Source organism: Candida tropicalis (assembly GCF_000006335.3).
Source record: "Candida tropicalis MYA-3404 genomic scaffold supercont3.8, whole genome shotgun sequence".
Classification (NCBI taxonomy): domain Eukaryota; kingdom Fungi; phylum Ascomycota; class Pichiomycetes; order Serinales; family Debaryomycetaceae; genus Candida; species Candida tropicalis.
The window spans coordinates 117,643-137,840 of record NW_003020060.1 but is presented as its reverse complement, the minus strand read 5'-3'; the positions used below and the strand labels follow the sequence as shown (position 1 = coordinate 137,840).

General features: G+C 32.7%; 7 protein-coding genes across 7 annotated transcripts; 5 read left to right on the top strand and 2 right to left on the bottom strand. All coding sequences in view use genetic code 12, as the record gives it.

Annotated features, from left to right (window-relative positions):
• Window positions 1–253: 253 nt before the first annotated feature.
• Window positions 254–1,306, top strand: THR1 (homoserine kinase; the record flags this gene model as incomplete). Its single annotated transcript, XM_002550938.1, has 1 exon — window positions 254–1,306. The coding sequence occupies one exon, from the start codon at window positions 254–256 to the stop codon at window positions 1,304–1,306; it is 1,053 nt and encodes a 350-aa protein (XP_002550984.1).
• Window positions 1,307–1,583: 277 nt separating this feature from the next.
• SAM51 (Sam51p) lies at window positions 1,584–3,035 on the top strand (the record flags this gene model as incomplete). The annotated part of the gene is made up of 1 exon (XM_002550937.1): window positions 1,584–3,035. One exon carries the CDS (start codon window positions 1,584–1,586, stop codon window positions 3,033–3,035), a length of 1,452 nt encoding a protein of 483 aa, XP_002550983.1.
• Window positions 3,036–3,277: 242 nt separating this feature from the next.
• On the top strand, window positions 3,278–5,314 carry EXO1 (Rad2 family nuclease; the record flags this gene model as incomplete). Its single annotated transcript, XM_002550936.1, has 1 exon — window positions 3,278–5,314. One exon carries the CDS (start codon window positions 3,278–3,280, stop codon window positions 5,312–5,314), a length of 2,037 nt encoding a protein of 678 aa, XP_002550982.1.
• Window positions 5,315–5,370: 56 nt separating this feature from the next.
• Window positions 5,371–5,925, bottom strand: CTRG_05279 (uncharacterized protein; the record flags this gene model as incomplete). The annotated part of the gene is made up of 1 exon (XM_002550935.1): window positions 5,371–5,925. One exon carries the CDS (start codon window positions 5,923–5,925, stop codon window positions 5,371–5,373), a length of 555 nt encoding a protein of 184 aa, XP_002550981.1.
• A 338-nt stretch (window positions 5,926–6,263) lies between these two features.
• On the top strand, window positions 6,264–7,877 carry CTRG_05278 (uncharacterized protein; the record flags this gene model as incomplete). The annotated part of the gene is made up of 1 exon (XM_002550934.1): window positions 6,264–7,877. The coding sequence occupies one exon, from the start codon at window positions 6,264–6,266 to the stop codon at window positions 7,875–7,877; it is 1,614 nt and encodes a 537-aa protein (XP_002550980.1).
• Window positions 7,878–10,829: 2,952 nt separating this feature from the next.
• BUD2 (Bud2p) lies at window positions 10,830–14,360 on the bottom strand (the record flags this gene model as incomplete). Its single annotated transcript, XM_002550933.1, has 1 exon — window positions 10,830–14,360. The coding sequence occupies one exon, from the start codon at window positions 14,358–14,360 to the stop codon at window positions 10,830–10,832; it is 3,531 nt and encodes a 1,176-aa protein (XP_002550979.1).
• A 1,908-nt stretch (window positions 14,361–16,268) lies between these two features.
• Window positions 16,269–19,250, top strand: NAM7 (ATP-dependent RNA helicase; the record flags this gene model as incomplete). The annotated part of the gene is made up of 1 exon (XM_002550932.1): window positions 16,269–19,250. One exon carries the CDS (start codon window positions 16,269–16,271, stop codon window positions 19,248–19,250), a length of 2,982 nt encoding a protein of 993 aa, XP_002550978.1.
• Between the last annotated feature and the right edge of the window lie 948 nt (window positions 19,251–20,198).

Sequence of the window (20,198 nt, the reverse complement as noted above, 5' to 3'; positions counted from 1 at the left end):
CGACCCACCAACCGACACAGATCACCTGTACCGCACCGCACCTCGGCCCATTATTTGGATGTAATTTCTTTTTATATTTTTTCTTCCATCTTTTGCAATATCTCAGTATGTAACAACTCAGAAAATTTTTCAACCACTCGAGAAAAGAAAAGAAAAAAAAAAAGAGAGAGATAAACAATTAATTAAGTGTTCATTTCTTTTAGACTACTGCCAAAAAAAAACCATATTTGTTGAATATTAGATATTAGAAATCATGAGTAGTGCATTTACTATTAAAGTCCCAGCATCATCTGCCAATATTGGACCAGGGTTTGATGTCTTGGGATTAGGTTTACAACTTTACTTAACCATTACAGTCACTATCGATCCAAGTAAAGATACAACATCTGATCCTCATCATGCTATTTTAAGTTATGAAGGAGATGGTACAGTTCCGTTTGAAAGTAATAAGAATTTAATTACTCAAACTGCATTATATATAATGAGATCTAATGGAATGGAAAATTTCCCAATTGGTACTCATATTCATGTTAATAATCCAATTCCTTTAGGTAGAGGATTAGGATCACTGGCTAGCGCTATTGTCGGTGGTATTTATTTGGGTAATGAAATAGCTGGATTGAAATTAGACAAGCTTAGATTATTAGATTATTGTTTAATGATTGAAAGACACCCGGATAATATTGCTGCTGCCATGTTGGGAGGATTTGTTGGTTCCTATCTTAATGAATTATCCGACAAGGATGTCGAATTAACTCAAACTCCTTTAGAATACATATTACCTAAAGAAACTACTCCAAAGGACAAAATCGTATCCGTTCAACCACCAATGAATATTGGAGAATATGTTACATACAATTGGAATAAGAAAATTAAATGTTTAACAATTATTCCAAATTTCGAAGTTTCCACAGATTTGTCAAGATCTGTATTACCTAAAGATTATCAATTGAAAGATATTGTTTACAATTTACAAAGAATTGCCATCTTAACTACTGCATTAACACAAGATCCACCAAATAAGAAATTAATCTACTCGTCCATGAAGGATAAGATCCATCAACCTTATAGATTTGGATTGATTCCTGGATTGAACAAAGTCTTGGAACAAATTACTCCAGATAAGTATCCTGGATTATGTGGTATTTGTTTATCAGGAGCTGGTCCAACTATTTTGTGTCTTGCAACTGATGGATTTGATAATATTGCTAAAGATGTTGTTGACATTTTCAAATCAGAAAACGTTGAATGTGACACTAAAGTTTTAGATTTGGCATATGATGGTGCAACAGTTGAACGTTCATAGATTCATAGACATTATTACATAAAAAAAATAAAAAAGAATATCAAACAGTTCTGTAATATTATGGATGATGAAAGTTATGTATAGATGGTTTTGTTTTTGCAGTAAATTCGAGAAAGTCTCTTGAGATTTATCCAATTAGATATTCGTAAACCCGCGTGGGAGTCAAAAGCAAAAAAAAAAAAAGCAGACAACAGAAAAGAGAGAGAGAAAGAAGAAAATAAAAATTAGGCCATTCAATAATCACCGAATCAACATCTTTTATTATCAACAAAAAACAATGGTTGCCTCACTTGAAGTGGATGCAAATCCTGAATTCAAAACGAAATTAAGCAAATTGATTTTAGAAAGTTCCGGAAAACAACCGATTTATTTAACTAAAGTTGAAGTTAATGGAGGTGAACAATTTTCAAATAATTTCTTTGAAAAATTATTAGCACCAATTCTTAAATCTGGTGATTTTACATTGGAAGATTTAATTGCCAAAATTGGTGATTCAAAAGATAAATTGAAAAGAACCGAAGTGTTCAAAGATGTTGAAGTATCTTTACAACCAGATAATTACACATTAATCCCATCTAAAATCAAGAATTATAATTCAGAAAAATCCATTCCAACCAAAGCTGTTTTCAATTTGAAACAACACATTTTGAACATAAATGAAAGTTTTTTCAATTTTAACAATGAAGAGTACTTAAATTTGAAATTGAATCATTTTAATAAGAATTTCAATGAAAATGCCGAATCTGTTGCTGTGGGTGTTGATTATAATCCATATAAACCATTTGATCATTTGATCGCTAATTGTAGACTTGTATCTAGTTTGAAGAATCCAAGTTTTAAATTTTTAATGGATTTCAATTATGGTCAAGAAAACAATGAAATTTGGCAAGGTACTAAACAAGAAATCTTGGGAGGTAAAATTGGTATATTATTTAATCATTTAAAAAGTGTTCAAGTATTCACTGGATTTGAACTTTTTAAACGTAATTTACACAATTTGGACGATTCTAATCCAGATGGATTTAAATTCTTTGATGGTGAATTTTTGAAAACTTCTATTGTTAATCAAATCAACTATACTAAGTATGAATATTTGAATGAAGTTACTAAAAATTTCCCAACTAAAGGTTATGAAGTATCTTTGAAATCACAATTAGCATCTAATCAAGAACAATCTAATGCTGGTAATCGTGGTGAATTTTTCAAAACTGATTTCGGTGTTAAATTCCATCAATCTTTATTCAGAAATTTTTTCACAGCTAAATTGCAAGCTAATGTTGGTGGAATTTATTCTTTTAATTCAAAATTCCCAATCCATCCCTCTGATAAATTCTACTTGGGTGGATATAATTCATTCCCAGGATTTACCAAAAATAGTGTTGACCTAACAGGAGGAGATCAATATTATAAAGTTCAAGGTACTTTATATTCCAAAATTCCTTCATTTTTCTATACTCCATCTAAAAACTCACATGAAGATAATCCATTGAGAATCTATGGTACTGGTATTATTGGTAATATTGTCAACACATCATCAAATAAAACTATTATTGATGATGAAAATGGTGTTGTCAGTTATGGTGTTGGTTTAAGATATTTCAATAACTGGGCTAATTTTGATATTGGTTATTATATAAGTAGAAGATTTGGTGGTGATAACAGCAACACCAATGGAATTAAAGATGGATTACAATTTTCTGTATCAATTGGCGGTTCAAACCGTTTTTAGAAGGTCGATATATATGTATACAGTTTTCATAAATAAATATTCATTAAAAGAAGTCATTGATGATGGTACTGTGGGGGGGGGGGGTAGACATCTTTATTTTGTAACATTCGCGGTGGTACATCAACAGGACGCGAAGGAACTGAAATCTCAAGAAGACAAAAGAAAAAGAAAAAAAAAAATAGAACATTAAAAATTGTCGCAAACTGTAAACAAACTATTCATTCATTTATTCAATCATCGAGATGGGAGTCCATGGTTTACTACAATGTCTTAAAGATATCCAAGATCCCGGCTCATTAGAACGATACCGGGGTAAAACATTAGCTATAGATACATATGGATGGTTACATCGAGCGATTGTATCATGCGCCGAAGAACTATGTTTAGGTAAACCAACAAGAAACTATATTACTTATGTGGTTAATAAAATCAATATGTTACGTTATTTTGGAATAACTCCTTATTTTGTCTTTGATGGTGCTGCATTACCTACTAAACAAGAAACAAATAAAGAACGACAGAAAAGAAGGCAAGAAGCTAAAGAATTGGCAGAAAAATATCTAGCTGCAAACAACCCCCAATTGGCAGGTAAACAATTCATGAAAGCAGCATATGTTACGTCACAAATGGCTAAATCTATTATGAGTGAATTAGATATTATGGGTATTAAATATATTGTGGCACCATATGAAGCTGATCCACAAATGGTTTATCTAGAGAAAATTGGTTTAGTTGATGGGATTTTAAGTGAGGACTCTGATTTGTTAATTTTTGGATGTAAAAAATTAATTACTAAATTAAAAGATGATGGCAGTTGTTATGAAATCAATAGGGAAAATTTTGGGAAAGTTCGTCAAATTCCTTATTTGAACCAGTTATCAAATGATCAACTTCGATTAGTCGCCATGCTTTCGGGATGTGATTATACCAAAGGTATACCAGGGATTGGTTTAACAAAAGCTTTTCAATTAACTAGAAAGCACAACAATCTAGAGAAGATACTTATTGCATTACGTTCAACAGGGAAATCGGCTCCACCAAATTTTCGTGATGAAGTCGAACTTGCAAATTTAGCATTTCAATTCCAAAAAGTATTTGATCCACGAACTCAAGAATTAACAACATTAAATGAATATCCAGAAGGTGTTGAGTTTGACCAAGAAACATTGGAACGTTGTTGTGGGAGAACTTTGACTCCAGAAATATACAGCAAGTTATGTAATGGAAAGATTCATCCAAATACCCATGAAATACTTGTCTCACGTGAACAAAGCTTGACGTTACTACAATCCAAATCTGTTTATTCTCCAAATAATAGCAAGTCAATTGGAGTCTCACATCAAGGTAATTCATCGAGTGTTGCGCATAGGTCCAGGTCTGATGGAGCATACACTAAAATCGTGCCACCAGGGAAATCAGTGCTTGATTTATTAAGAGTTTCCAAAAGACCATTACGTCTTGAAAATCCAAAGACTCCTGAGAAAGATAGAAGTATCAAGAGGGCAAAAGTGGTATATGGTACTCAAGAAATAAAGATATCTCCAACACGAAGAAAGATGCAAAAACTTACCGCACCAAGCCCAAAGGGACTACTCAGCAAGTTCTTCAAACCTAAATCATATTTGAATAGTGAACCAACACCAGTACTTCCAACTCCAAGTTCCGAACCTATATGGAATTCTAGTTTGCTTGAAGACTCAGAGATCCCTGAAGGTAGCTCTCCACAAAAATCCGTAGACACAAAGAACATACTTGCTGAACTCACAGATAATGACGAAGAAAATGAAGGATCCATACATTCCAGCCCAGTTAAACAAAGTGATGGAAATACCACTATATATTCTAGTTCAGATAAAGAAGAAGAGGATAGCAAGTCGGTACATTCAAGTCCTCGAAATGACAGATTTGATATTTTTTCAAATGACGATGAGATTGAAGAATCCCCAGTTAAGAATCAAATTCTGTCGCATGTACAGATTAATTTGACAACCCTAAGAGAAAAGTTTCTGTATCGACTGGATAACACAACAATTAAACTCACACGAGATACCACTCAATTCACTGGATCTCCTAGAAAGAGAAGAACTCCATTACAAAGTAAGAGTGTTAATTTACCATCTATGAAATCACCTATTAAACTACCTCCCAAATCAGCTAGTTTTAAACAAGTTGCTGCTAGTCCGGAACGTGATGATAGACTGGTGCATAAACCACAACAATCATCACCAACAAAACATAAACACAGTATAGATCTTAGACAATTTGCATATAGAGGATAATATAATTTCGTATATATATATATATATATATATATATATATATTAAATGGCTATTATTAACAGCCTCTTAATATACATGCACCAATAGCCAATCTAGTTAATTGACCTTGTACATCACCATCTTTATCCAATTTCGCATCATTTAGTTTATACAATTTTCTGAATTTTGGTAAATCAACTAATTGATCAAAAATATACTCATCTGTGATATCAACAACATTTCCATTGATAATTTCATTTAAATCAAAATCATTTGATTCATCATCCTTGATAATTTTCACAATTATACTATTTGGGCAATCTTCAGATATACCAAACTTTTTCAATGCATCACCAATGTTATTTAATGGAGATAAATTTAATATAATTTCAGAATTTAAATTTTTCGAAGTCATACAATTGTTTTTATAATTCAACAAAGACTTGTGAATACTTTGTAGTAAATGTTCTTTTGAGATGATATATTTTGTATTAAGGAAACAGTAGTCATATTTGGAATTAGCAGCAATTAAGTTGGATTTAATTGTTGATATATTCTCTGGATTTATATTTGTATACAACGATATGTATACTTTATATTCTGGAAACTGTGGGAATGTGATTAATGACATTATCTGTGTGTGTGCTGGTGTCTGTGATATCCGATGATGGAAGGTTGTATGGATTGTATGGCAGATTTTTTTTTTTTTCTGTTTTCTCTTTGATTCATCCTTCGGCTGCTTCGCGGTGCACGAAGCGGGCGAGCGGGCGGGCTGGCCCAGAATCTTTTTCTTAGTTTTTGTTTTGTCTAAAGCCAACAATCAACAAAAGGAAATTGAGAGACAACAACTTTTTCTTTTGGTTTTCTCTCTTTCCGAATTTCTACGCAAGGTATTCTTTTGTACCTCAGAATAAGCATTATTACGTCCTACGACATCCCCCACTTCCGCTTGAATGTTCATACAACTAGATGGATAAACTAGAAGAACCAGTTGATCTGAATGAGATGATACATATCTTATTCGATGATTATGATTCAAATTCACCAAATGATATAGAACCCGTGAGGTATCCTGAACTAATATTACAAGAATCAAACAAGGGTAATAAACTTTATTCATGTTTTCAAAGTTATAATAGACAATTTATAAATGATTCTAATGCTACAACAAGTACTAAACAAGGTGATATTGTGCGATGGAATGGATCATCAATGGAAATGTCAATGGGTATTATTCTAGATAATTGGTTAAATCAAAGTTCGACGGGACAACAGGGTTCTAAATCGTCGTCTACGAAACTGAAAAAGAGTATATCTCGAGCAAATGCGTTATTTACATGGGCTTCAACTGATGAATATATCGAAGAAAGAAAAAAGGAACTACGTCGACTACGCAAGATTAATAATCTTGAAGACAAAGAAGACAAACCAGTCGAACCCGAAGAAGAAGAAGAAGTTAAAGTTATGAGTGAAGAAGATATTAGAAAACAAGAATTGACAGACAATTTACATATAACATTCCCTAAATCATCCATTAATAATAAACTTAACAGACTTATAGAAATTGAGTCCAATAAATTTGTTCATTTACGTATTCAAAGAATTAAAGCACATTATAGCGAACAAATGGCTAAACAAATAAATGAAAGAAAGCGGAAAGATCAAGAATTACATTTGAAGAAATTAAAATTAAAAGAAGAAGAATACGAAAGGGACATGATGTTGCAGAATCAAATGAAATCATCCAGTGCAGGTGGATTCTTGGGTACTTTGTTTGGGTTTGGAAGTTCGACTCAGAGTGGTGCTTCTAATGCAAGTGTTGAGAATTTCAATAATAGATCATCTAATGAAAGTAATAGAACTATTGATTCTGCTACTTTTTCCACAATATCATCGTCCAAAAATAAAAGATTCCCATTATTCGCAGTACAGTCATTATTTGGAGGTTCATCCAAAAAAAATTCAAGTAAGGTTGTATTGTTTGATCAAGATGATTCAGCTAAAGGTACAGAAAGTGATGATAATCACAGCTTGAGAGGTTCACTGATTCAAGAAGCAAACGAGAATACAGGCGAAATTCCCAATGAAGAAACCACATGCAACAATAATACTCCTAAGGTGTCAATAGATGATCAACAAACAATCAGTCCACTTCCAGACAAGTCAATTGAGACACCACGAGAATCAATACAACAGGAAACGTTTTTTTCCATTGATCAATTAGAGAAGCATATGTCAAAATCTCCAGAAGAGGCTCCACATAACAATATTCAGAATGGATTACCACATCACATGCCGCTGCAAATTGCCTCTACAGACAATAATGATGATGAGGGTGGTGGTGATGACGATGATGATGAATTTGATGATTTTACTTCTGCCCAACCTATACATGAACCTGAAATTACAATTTTTCAAGATCCGCCTAAATTGAGTCGTAATTTCTTCTCCATCGATAAAGCTCATGGTTCATCAGAAACCAATCAAAATCACAATGATTTACTTGATGTATTTAGTAATAATGATACATCTAGTAAACCCACAAGTCCCGTGTCAAATGAAGCTAACTTGTTAGATTTATAGTAATGTTACGCGTTCAATAATATGTATTTCATCTTGCTGTAGGATTTGATTTCTTGGGAGTTTGATAGAAGAATCTCGAGTTACATGGAATATAAGTCATGATTATGGTTGTTTGGGGGGTAACACCTGGCAAAGTTAAACTTTGATATCATAACGTGACTATGACCAATAGGAATAATTTATTGTACTTGATATTTATTGCCAAACAGACCAGTCATCAATAGGTAATACAATGTGTAATTAACTTTTTATTACCAAAGAATCGGGAAATTAATACTCTGTTTTTCTATGTAAATTTGCAATAAAATCAAAATAAACACAAAGATGGTTGATAATATATTCTAGAATATCAGTAGGAGATAATAGTATTTATTTGTATCAGAAACTTCATTAAATACCCGACTCTTCAAACTGATTTAATGTTCAGAGCATTGGAATTTTTCAATCTTAGTCATTCGTTTGTTTCCACGGATCTTTTACACTTGAATACAAGAGTTCACAACCTTTAAATTTAAGGTTTTATAGTCTCTAAGCCAATCCACTTGACATATAAACAATTAAGTCATTATAATTTAGAACTAAGCCGTGTGGTTTAAGAAAAGATCACAAGTCCTCATTCAAATGAGGCTTTCTATCAGATTATGGTAAGCATATCGGACTTATTTGAAAGCATGCAATCCAGCTAAACGGCATACAATGTTACTCTGGTTTTCGACATTCGGTAAGATTGTACTATGTCAGGGTCTTAGTGTAAACCCAAGTACTCAAACCATGTCAGTACATTGTCAATATTCACTTGGGCTTTTCTTGGCAAGTAAGGTTAAATCAATTCATGAATCAACAAGATTTGTTGTAATGATCATGGAAGTACAAACATGAGGTATTTCCTAAGTTACATAATTTTATTGTCGCATGAGACAAGTTCTATTTCCGTATTATTTTAATTCATTTTGCATCTCCTTTCAATCGGAATTCATGTGGATTTTACATTGTTCCGGACATGAAACAGATGCAATGTTTCCTCTTTCTCTTCTTCACAGAATGAAACTCTTAAGAAATATCATATATTAAATTGATATTTATAAATAAAATATAAATCATAAACCCCACCACTGTGGAAAAACAAATAAATAGAGAATAATAACAAAAACAAAACAAAAACTCATGTAAAGAATATTTCAAAGAAAAAATGTAAGAATCAAATAATAAAATCAAAATATACCCCGTCAACTAATTATAGACTTGCTAATTATTAGTATCTTGGGTGTCTTTCTTACTATCAGCTGGTTTGTCACTTTTGGAAGTACCATTAGTACTCTTATTATCACCATTACGTAATTCCAATGACTCTTCCATTGTTCTACGTATCAATCTAGCAAGAGCTGCTTGTTCTTCTAGTCGTTTTAAAGCAGCATTCAGAGTCGTCTCGAATTCATCTCCTTCTTTTGGATTAAAGAATGACGACATATGTAATTTTGAAGGAGAAGCAACGGAATTAGGTACGGAAATTTTGGAAATGCGTTAATATTAGGGGGTAAAACCAATAAAATATTATCCGTTGTAAAATAAATTGTTCGGAGAATATTAAAATGACACAAAAAAAGTAACAGGATAAGCGAAACTAAACCACAAACAATCAAAAAAAAAATAGCAAACTAAGTGGAAGATATGGGTTAGACTTATCGGGGATTTGAGGGAAATGCAAAATAGGGTTTTTGATGGGGATTCGGAAAACGGATATGCAAAATCTAAGTATGATTTATCAAAATCGAAGAATGTATAAATGAGGTTCTGTATTTCCTTTTACCAAGATATCCAAATACAAGACCCCTCTGGAAAACTCAAAGGGAGAAACTGGAATCAAATTGTGTTTCGTTTTTTCTTGAATATAGTAGTTAATTAAATGATATACCTTCAAGTTTGTAAAATTAGTATAGATGCTTGAAGTAATAACTGACTATACCAGCTGATAGAAAGATAGTTTGATTGGACCAGGAAAAATCTGAAAAATCTCTAATGATTAATTTTGTGATAGAAATAAGCTCTTTTAGATGCAAAAAAAAAGATAACTTGTTTAATTCTGAAAGACGACACTATTATGTAGATTATAAAAGCCGTCTATAGTTGTAAAGAACTAACTTTTGGGATAAATTTGATTATGAATAATCTTGAATACTTCGTCTTCTTTCAAAAATGGAGAATTCATCATTGAGGATCAAGCTATTTATTTATATTATCCTACAGTGATATCAAGGTACGAATGATGATGAAGCAGGGCGTTTCCCCAAATTACACCAAATGCTTATTATCATTGTCTATATCCGGATACTAAATGAGATTCGACAATCAAACATTTTTCCGACTACAATAGCAATCAGTGATGAGGATAATATAATAATCGGAAATTCACGAAATGGTCATTAATCACTTGCACCTTTTTTTGGCTGATATCATCAAGCAGATTGAATTTCACGAAATCTAGAATCACCATTATTAAAAATAGTAAAACCACTTCGGATAGGGAATTATACTATAAATGAATGCGATCTTATTATGGATAAGATTCGGAAACTGGATATAATCTCAAACTAACAAAGGGTGCATATCTTTGATTATGTCTCGGTTATTTTGTTATTGATTAACAAACTAGGCCAGTATGATTTCCTAAATCTTAATAAAAGCACAGCCAAACTGTGGCAAATAATTAGTACAATAATGTGTTTGCGTCTAATGTTGGTCATATTTCCATTTTAGTGAGAAGAAGTAGCTAGACTTCAAGCAAAATATCAGTTTTTTAGCCGTGGTCATATTTCCGTACTGGTTTTAGCAAATTTTTAAATACACGCCAGATCATGTTTTATCATAGACAATAGTCGCCATGTACATATACACTTAAATATATTACAAATTTCTTTTTTTATATATATGTATATATAACCTAATTATTACACATTAACTTTTTCTTAACCACTTCTTGAATGGATTTTTGGACCCGCCATTTGGTTTTACCATACTTCCGATACTGTTGGTACTGAAACTAGAACTTGGTCTGTGTCCATTGCCATCATTTTCTAAGTTATCTGAATTTCCGTTAGTATTGTTCAACGAATCAACTTTAAGATTATTCAATCCAGAAGAATTGCCATACATCCGGGTATCAGCATCAATAAATTTCATCTTTAATGTTGCCAAAGCATGATCAGTTAATTTCTTATACTGGTGGGCATTTGGAACATGGTCAGAATAGATTAAGCAGTTGCGGCTAGTATCTAACCAGCACTTATTCAAAATATCATCGGTAAAAGAATCCCATATAACCTGATTATTGTAATTCTTTGGAAATTCATAATTCTCTAAATAGACTTCTAATTCCTGAATTTTGTTTAATATTTTAGTACAATGTTTTTGAATATCTTTGAGAGTGACATTGGAATCAATAAAAGAAAACATCTCTTCATTAAGCAACGATTTGATAAAATCCCATTCATTTTGACCATGAAATTCCAACAACTCCAGCTTTTCAAATTCCAAGGAACCGATCTGATACTTGTTTTCATTATTAAGTTGCAAATCACTCAATTTGAGGATAGGATCAAGGTCAGGGGTTCCAGATTGGGACCTTTCATAATCCCTGCTAGGACTATTCATTGGGGTCAGGGCATTGCTATTCACATTTCGGGAATGCTTATTGTAATCCAATAAATGGACAATTTCAGTTAAACGTAAATACTTGTCAATCAAATAAGGTGTGGTTGGTAACTCATTTGATGTATTATCCAAACCAAGATCAAATCTTTTGACTTCATGACTCAACTCCAAAATCTTTTCATTGAAATCATTTTTTCGACCAGTAATCTTGTCAAAATAGTCATAAACTTCAGGTAAATGCTTTCTTAAAAACAGATTCATCCTCACCAAATGTGGCTCCTTGTGTGGACTAAATTCTTGCCTATTTGCTAAATTCAAAAGCACTTTAGCTACAAGGGTTAATGTACGTTGAATAGAACCACTGTAATGAGTCTTACTAAGGAAAAACAATTTTGGGTTCAATATTGCTGGACAAAAGAATCTCAAGAAAATAAAAGCTGAAAGACAATTCAAACTTGTAACTTTATCTTCTGGATCACAGACAAGCTCCACTTTTGTTCTAAAATTCTTCAACTGTAATTTAATTTGATCTGGCAAATCATTTGACGTTATATAGATTTTGTGCCAAATTTCTTCAACATATCCAAGCAAATTCTGATAGTTTTGATCCACAATTTGTTTAATACGTTCGTTTCGTTGACGTTCTTTATCAGAATCATATTCATCATCATCACTATCGCTGACAACACCGTCATCATCATCACCGTCTTGTCCCCCTTCAGAACCATTATGCTTCTGTGAATATGAAACATATGAAGGATCAATTTCACAGGATTTCTTCTCCAGAGCGATTTTGGTTAAAAAGTCACCAAAGACTTTTTCAAGATATTCTTGACCAATACGTAAATTGTACTTCTCCAACGACTTGGAGAAAATTGAAGAACCTCTGAAAAGCGTGTTAAAAATATTAGACTGGGATGAATTTGTGATTGTCTTATGTTGACTATTTCTTTGATGGTAACTCTTCCTGGTAATAATATCGATATTGACAAGCTCGGTCTCCATCAAACTTTTAAACCATTCATCTTCAACTCCAAGACTTTGAAATATGTCCAATAAAACCAAACTAACTTTTTCAAAATCAGAACTAGGAACATTTTCATTACAAAATTTGATCAAATCTTTCATTGGAGCATTAACCAACATCTTTTCCAATGGTTTGAAAAACGTTGGCGGAAGAATATGGTACTCTTTGAGATTGACCTCAAGCAATAGTTTCCCAATTGGTATATTACTATTGTCATAAATTGTCAATCTAACAATATCCAAGTTACCTCCCAGGTTTGAGTTGGAACTATCTGTTGGTAATGCATTTACCTGAATAGCATTACTTGACTCGCTACTTGTCATGATTGTAGAGCTTGATTTGATCTGTCTCGTCAAAATATCAGGTGTCACATATACTGTACCAATAAGTTTATCAGCTACTGAATATGATGAATCATTATAGGAACATTTTTTTATCAAAATATGAATCATTTGGGTAGATATTGGCAAATCAGTCAGAAACTCTTCTTTCCAAAACGGATTACTTGTATGACTGACTGATGCTGTTCTTGACCAGGGATATCCCCACATACGGACTTCAGCATAGACTTTACCATCTCGTTTACTGGTTATATTATCAAATTTTGCTTCAATTATATCAATGGAAATTTTCTTGGAAACTCGGAAATTGGCTCGCTCAAAATCGTGCAATTTTGGCCGTTCAGGATGTTCAATCAACTTGGACTCAACATCATAGGAACCAATATATTCTCTTTTGGCAAAATAATTTAACCCCACAAACCAGTCTTCTAAATCGATATGTAATGGGAACTCGATAAATATTCTTTGATTGCTTGGAATGATTTTGCCATCTCTTGTTAAAAAGGGAGTCAATAACTGATCTGGCGATAATGTATTTTGTGTCTTTATTATATTATTGTATCGTAATTCCTTAAGTTGGCCAATAAACAACACATTCGAGTTGTCAAATATCGAATTGTGGACTTCCCGGATTTCACTAGCCATAACCTGTTTTACGTCAATTGAATATAAAAGACTTCCATGCAATTCATCGATAATTTTTAAAGTACCATTACTGTCTAATGCACCCATAGTATAGAACCATCCTTCATTGATACTATTGTTGTTCTCAGCCTGGAGAATTTGTTGTGGCATCATATTCGATCCATCAAAGTTGCTAGTGAATTCATCAATCTTTGGTTGGTATACTGGAGCCTTTGGACCTGGCACAAAATTCAAATTCTTATACTTGTTAGGAATTGGACCATAAATCTTGAATCGACACACCAATAATTCATGAGTTGGGGAGTTTCTTGTTGGCTGAGAAACCACCTTGTTCTCAGCGTACCACTTTTTAGCTAAGCCTTGTGGTTTGAGGTTTTGCCATACTATTAGACAGCTTAAGAGATTTCCAAAATTGGTTTTTGATGGGACTTTAATATATAATTTATCATTCTCAAATGTCTTGATAAAAATTGCCGGTGGTTGATTTTCAGTATCCTCCAAATGATCTTGGTTGTGATTGTGGTTTGTGTTTTTTCTTAATCGACTACGTTTAGTTGGAACCTGTGGAGGTTTAGGAGAAGATGGAGCTTTCGTAATAGAATTGGGGAATATTTGCACAAAACAGGATTGTAAGGATTGTAACAACAAGAAGTGGTTTTCGTTTTCGTCTGAAGAATACAATTGACCCAACTCAGTGATTGTCAATGTATGAACATGGATCCAATTGATTGTGTCTGTAGAAACAAGGAAGTTGTGGCCCTCAAAAATCCCCTTTTCACGGGAAATTATTTTATGAAAGGCTGATTGATACGTTGGTGCCATGGGATAGGAAACTTTAATGTCAAAAACTGGTACTGTAAAATTTAACCTGGAGTTGATATATAACACCGAGGAGACAACACAAATGGACTAATTGAACGATGTAGATCCAATAAAAGATTATCTAGATTGATCCTTGTATTATTAAAACTAATTGGTTTTTGTATAAAGAGAAAGAATTTTGGGAAGGAACGTTGGAGTGTTTTTTTTTTTAAAACGTATGGTTTTTCCTTATATTTTTTTTTGTTGTTGTTTAGTTGTTTAGTTGTCTGCTTTTTTTTTTTTTTTGTTCTCACACTTTACGTATTTGGAAAATTTATAAAACAATAAAATTCTGAATGTACGTTACGCAAACAGACGAAAAGTATATCCCAACTGTAATATTCGTGTTTTAAGGAAAATTGAGTGTTGCCTGTGAGTTGCAAAGAGGTCTGCCTGTGGTTGTCATCCTGAACAATCTAGACATGTATGTTCATGTCAATAGTCAAGACATATCAACCTAGTGAATTAATATGATTCAAGTATAAGAGAGACAGCCATACTTTGTATTTTGTGCTGGTTAGTTCCAAATGGTTGTCCAAATGCAAGTCGTGCATTCATGTGATGATATTTTAATTCTGGTAAATTAACACGCATAATGTAATATCGTGCCTTACTATAAAAAAAATCGACAATCAATTAAGCATCAACGCGTTTTCCTGCTTATTGTTTGAGGGATAAACAATCGGATTTAGATGCCAATTGCACAATACCAACAATACTTTCAAGGGTGCTGGTTGACAATTCATCCAGGTATTAAAATCACGTCCAGTTAGACTTTTTGCTATACCATTTGTTTGGGGGGGGAGGAAATTCGTGTTGTTTACATGTCAACACTGAACCTGTCAACCATAATTTCTTAAATTGGTCTGGGTATATAAGGTTTTTCTCAGTACCCTAGGCTAATGCCGATCACAATTATGGTTTAGAAAAACAAAATGGTTATCACTGCTCATTGCAATTGGATCAAAAGTCATCATTAAACATCATCAGGAGAAATGGTGCAGCAAAGACATATATTATTATTTCTAACTGTCATTGTTGCAACAAAAGATCGATCTCTTAAAAAAAAATATACACACAATTCATTTTCAACTAAAAAAAAATCGTTGTCAAATCGGCACATGTAAATTAAGTAACAAAAAAGAGAGACAAACCTCACTTTGTAAGTCAATGCAAAATAAGCATGGTAGCATGCTGATACCCAGCCTTAAGTTGTACATCTGCAATCCATGGTAAAACAAATTTGACCTTTGGTGTATTATATGGTTTGGCAAAGATTTTTGACTAGTTGTGGACAATCATCCGATACTCCCCATTGAAACAAATAATATACCAAAAGGAAGACTTACAATGCGGTATTAAAGTGTAATAATTCTGCTCCCTTATTTTTGTCGCCATGAGCATGAGTAATTCCACATGCAAAATCATCCATAACCGTTTGAAACTAATATGAGATTGTGATCCTGGTCAAAGTGGGTCGTGTACATAAGTTGCAAAACACCCATAATTCTCTCAATTTTTTTTTTTTATTTGTTCCTCTTAACTATTGACTCACTCATGTGCGAGAAGGAAATCTCTATTGCAATAGAAAAAAAAAATTTTCATTATCATGAACCAAATACCAGTGTTTACCAATCATATAACAATTACTGGTTTTTGTTTATACATATAGTTTCCGAATATTGTTTATTTGAGATAAGATACGAAGATTTCACAGATGTATTAATTAATTACAAGTTTGTTTAAGAATAGTAAAAGAAGAAGATTTAAGAAACACCAAGACAATAGCGAATTTTTTTTTTTTTCCTAATATATTTCATCAAGCATTAATTACTATTATTTTTATTTTTAATTTTTACACATAATACGATGAGTAACTTGTTATTTCATAATTTTGATAAACCAGGTGCTACTAACGTTGATCAAGAGGTTGAAGATTTCAATTCTACTGCTTCAAATATCATCAGTAATCATGGATCAAGTGATGGCAATGATACTAATGATGATGCCGATACCATCAATCAATACGATGAGCAAGAAATGATTAAATATTTACAGGATGATCAACAATTGGGTGAGGTTCTAAGTGAAGACGAACAACATATTGAACATTCTTGTGCTTATTGTGGAATTCATAACCCATGTTCCGTTATTAAATGTAATACTTGTAACAAATGGTTTTGTAATGCAAAAACAAGTTCTTCAAGTAGTCATATTGTCACACATTTAATCATGTCTCGTCATAATCAAGTTAGTCTTCATGAAGAATCGGATTTAGGGGATACTACATTAGAATGTTACAATTGTGGTAACAAGAATGTTTTCATGTTGGGATTTGTTAGTGCCAAACAAGAATCTGTTGTGGTTATATTATGTCGTTTACCATGTGCTAGATCAAAAGATATTAATTGGGATACGAGTCAATGGCAAGCTTTAATTGATAATCGTCAATTTTTGTCCTGGTTGGCTCCGAGTCCAACTGAAGATGATTTGATTAGTGCCAAATTGATTACTCCACAGCAAATTTCTAAATTAGAAGCACAATGGAGATTAAATCGATCTGCTACAATCAATGATATTGAGAATAATGACAAGACAGAAGAAGAAGTCTTGCCGATTTTAATGAGATACAATGATGCTTTCCAATATCAACAATCTTTTGGTCCTTTAGTAAAATTGGAAGCTGATTATGATAAGAATTTAAAGGAATCTCAAGCATTAGAACATATTCAAGTCAAATGGGCTTTGGGTTTGAATAACAGACACTTGGCTAGTTTCACCTTATCTACATTTGAAACCAGTGATTTGAAAGTTGCAGTTGGTGATGAAATTATTTTGAGGTATAGTGGGAGTCTTAGAGAAGCTTGGGAAGGGCATGGTTATATTTTAAGATTACCAAATGCCTATCAAGAGGAATTCACTTTAGAATTGAACACTTCCAAGATTGCACCACCTACTGATTTGACAACTGATTTCACTGCCGAGTTTGTTTGGAAAGGTACTTCGTATGACCGTATGCAACAAGCAATGAAGGATTTTGCTACTGATGAAAAATCTGTGTCGTCATATATTTATCATAAATTATTAGGTCATGAAGTTGAACCTGTTGAGTTTGATATTGAATTACCAAAGAGATTCTCCCATCCAAAATTGACAGAATTGAATATTTCCCAAACCAACGCAGTTAGATCCGTTTTACAAAGACCATTATCTTTGATTCAAGGTCCACCAGGTACTGGTAAGACTGTTACTTCTGCGACAATTATCTATCATTTATCTAAACTCAATAGAGAAAAAATTCTTGTTTGTGCGCCATCTAATGTTGCAGTTGATCATTTGGCTGCCAAATTGGATTTGTTGGGATTAAAAGTTGTTAGATTAACTGCAAGATCAAGAGAAGATGTTGAAAGTTCAGTTAGTCATTTAGCATTGCATAATTTAGTTAACAGTCATGCCAAGGGGGAATTGAAAAAATTGATCAAGTTGAAGAACCAAGTTGGTGAATTGTCAGTTGAAGATACAAATAAGTATATTAAATTATTGAGAACTTCCGAAATGAAAGCTTTAAATAAATGTGATGTTGTTTGTTGTACTTGTGTTGGTGCTGCTGACAAGAGATTATCACAGTTTAAATTTAGATCTGTTTTAATCGATGAAAGTACTCAAGCCAGTGAACCTGAAGTTTTGATCCCAATTGTGAAAGGTGCCAAGCAAGTGATTTTAGTTGGTGATCATCAACAATTAGGGCCAGTTATTTTGGATAGAAAGGCTGCTGATGCAGGGTTGAAACAATCATTATTTGAAAGATTGGTATTTTTAGGACACGTTCCAATCCGTTTAGAAGTTCAGTATAGAATGCATCCATGTTTATCCGAGTTTCCAAGTAATATGTTTTATGAAGGTTCTTTACAAAATGGTGTTACTAGTGATGATCGATTAATTGAAGATTCAACATTCCCATGGCCAGTCATTGACACACCGATGATGTTTTGGGCAAATTATGGTCGCGAAGAATTGAGTGCTAGTGGTAATTCATATTTAAATAGAGTTGAAGCCATGAATGTTGAAAAAATCATCACCAAGTTGTTTAAAGATGGTATTCAACCAGAACAAATTGGGGTTATCACACCATATGAAGGTCAACGTGCTTATTTAGTTCAATTCATGTCAATGAATTCTACTTTGTTAGACAAACGTGATCAATATCTTGATGTTGAAATCACTAGCGTTGATGCTTTCCAAGGTCGTGAAAAAGATTACATCATTTTGAGTTGTGTTAGAGCTAATGATTCTCAAAGTATTGGGTTTTTAAGTGATCCTAGAAGATTAAATGTTGCTTTAACTAGATCCAAATATGGGTTAATTATTTTGGGAAATCCAAGAGCCTTGTGTCGTAATAGATTATGGAATCACTTATTGATTCATTTTAGGGAAAAGGGTTGTTTAGTTGATGGTCCTTTAGATAACTTACAATTATCTATGGTTCAATTGAATACTAATCCAACCAAGCCAGGTGGTAATTTCAAATCTAGACCTAAATTTGGTGCTGCTTCAACTGTACATTCATCAACTGATTTTGATAGTGCTAGTGTTGTATCATATGATAACACAAATACTATAACTAAACTCAATAATGAGTTATGGCCAGCATTAAATGGAAACCTGAAGTTTAGTAATGATGGTTATCATAATAATAATGGTACTAATAATCATTTGGTTTCCAATTTTTACAATAAATTGAACAAACTTGATAAAACCTATGAAGGTGGTAGATATAATAACAATGAAAATAACATTGAAGATGATATTAAAAGTATTACTAGTTCATTCGCTGCCGGATTGAACTTTTAAACCTTAGAGAATTATCATTCAAAGCAATAGGATTGTCATCGTTGTTGTTTTTTTTTTGTGCCTTTAAAATTGGGGGTTCATAGGAAAACTAGGAGAAAAATTTTTCTCTGTTTTGCTGGAAGGTTGAATTTTTTTTTTTTTCCTTCTCCCAATTCTATATAGTTTTTTTCTTTGTTTTCTATTATATAAACAATTTGTTAATTTCCCTTTTTCTTTGTTCAGTTTATATTTATTATCTTAGTATACTTGAATTGTCATATATCAAATGATAGATAGTAATTATACAATCATATTATCGTACGTTGATTAATTATACTCGCATGACAATACGTCACAATACAAGACAGAAAGACCCTTTAATCTAAACCTGAGGATAAACAACACTTCAAAGGGTTGCTTGGTCTATACACACCATCAGAATGATGACCACAAGTATTGAGAAAGGAAAATAATACTAACTATGATGCATTGTACGTGTATTAAAAGCTTGTGATAGGAGCCCTCAGGGGAAATATGTTATATGTAAGGGACAGACATTTAAGGGTCTTCTGGTTGTCAAAAATTTGGACGTGTTAAGTAATAGCAAGAAAAGATATGAAGTGTTATGATAGTTGCAAATACGAAACTGATGGAATAGAAGAGAGTAATGGACGATGTCAATGCTCAATTGATGACCAATACTGTTGTTGGTTGATGGTTGTACTGAATACAGGGGTTGAAATGTCTTAACATACAAAATTGATGTTTCGAACTCGAATAATGCTTGGGAAAGTTAACCAAATGGATGCGTTTTTGGTCCATGCATACTATGCGATCCCTCATTATTGTGGTTTAAAACATATACTGATGAGCTTCAGAATGAATTTCCCAAATTATAATGTTATAATCAAAAGTGAGGTTATTATCCCATTGATATATCTTGAATATATCCATATGGATACTTACAAT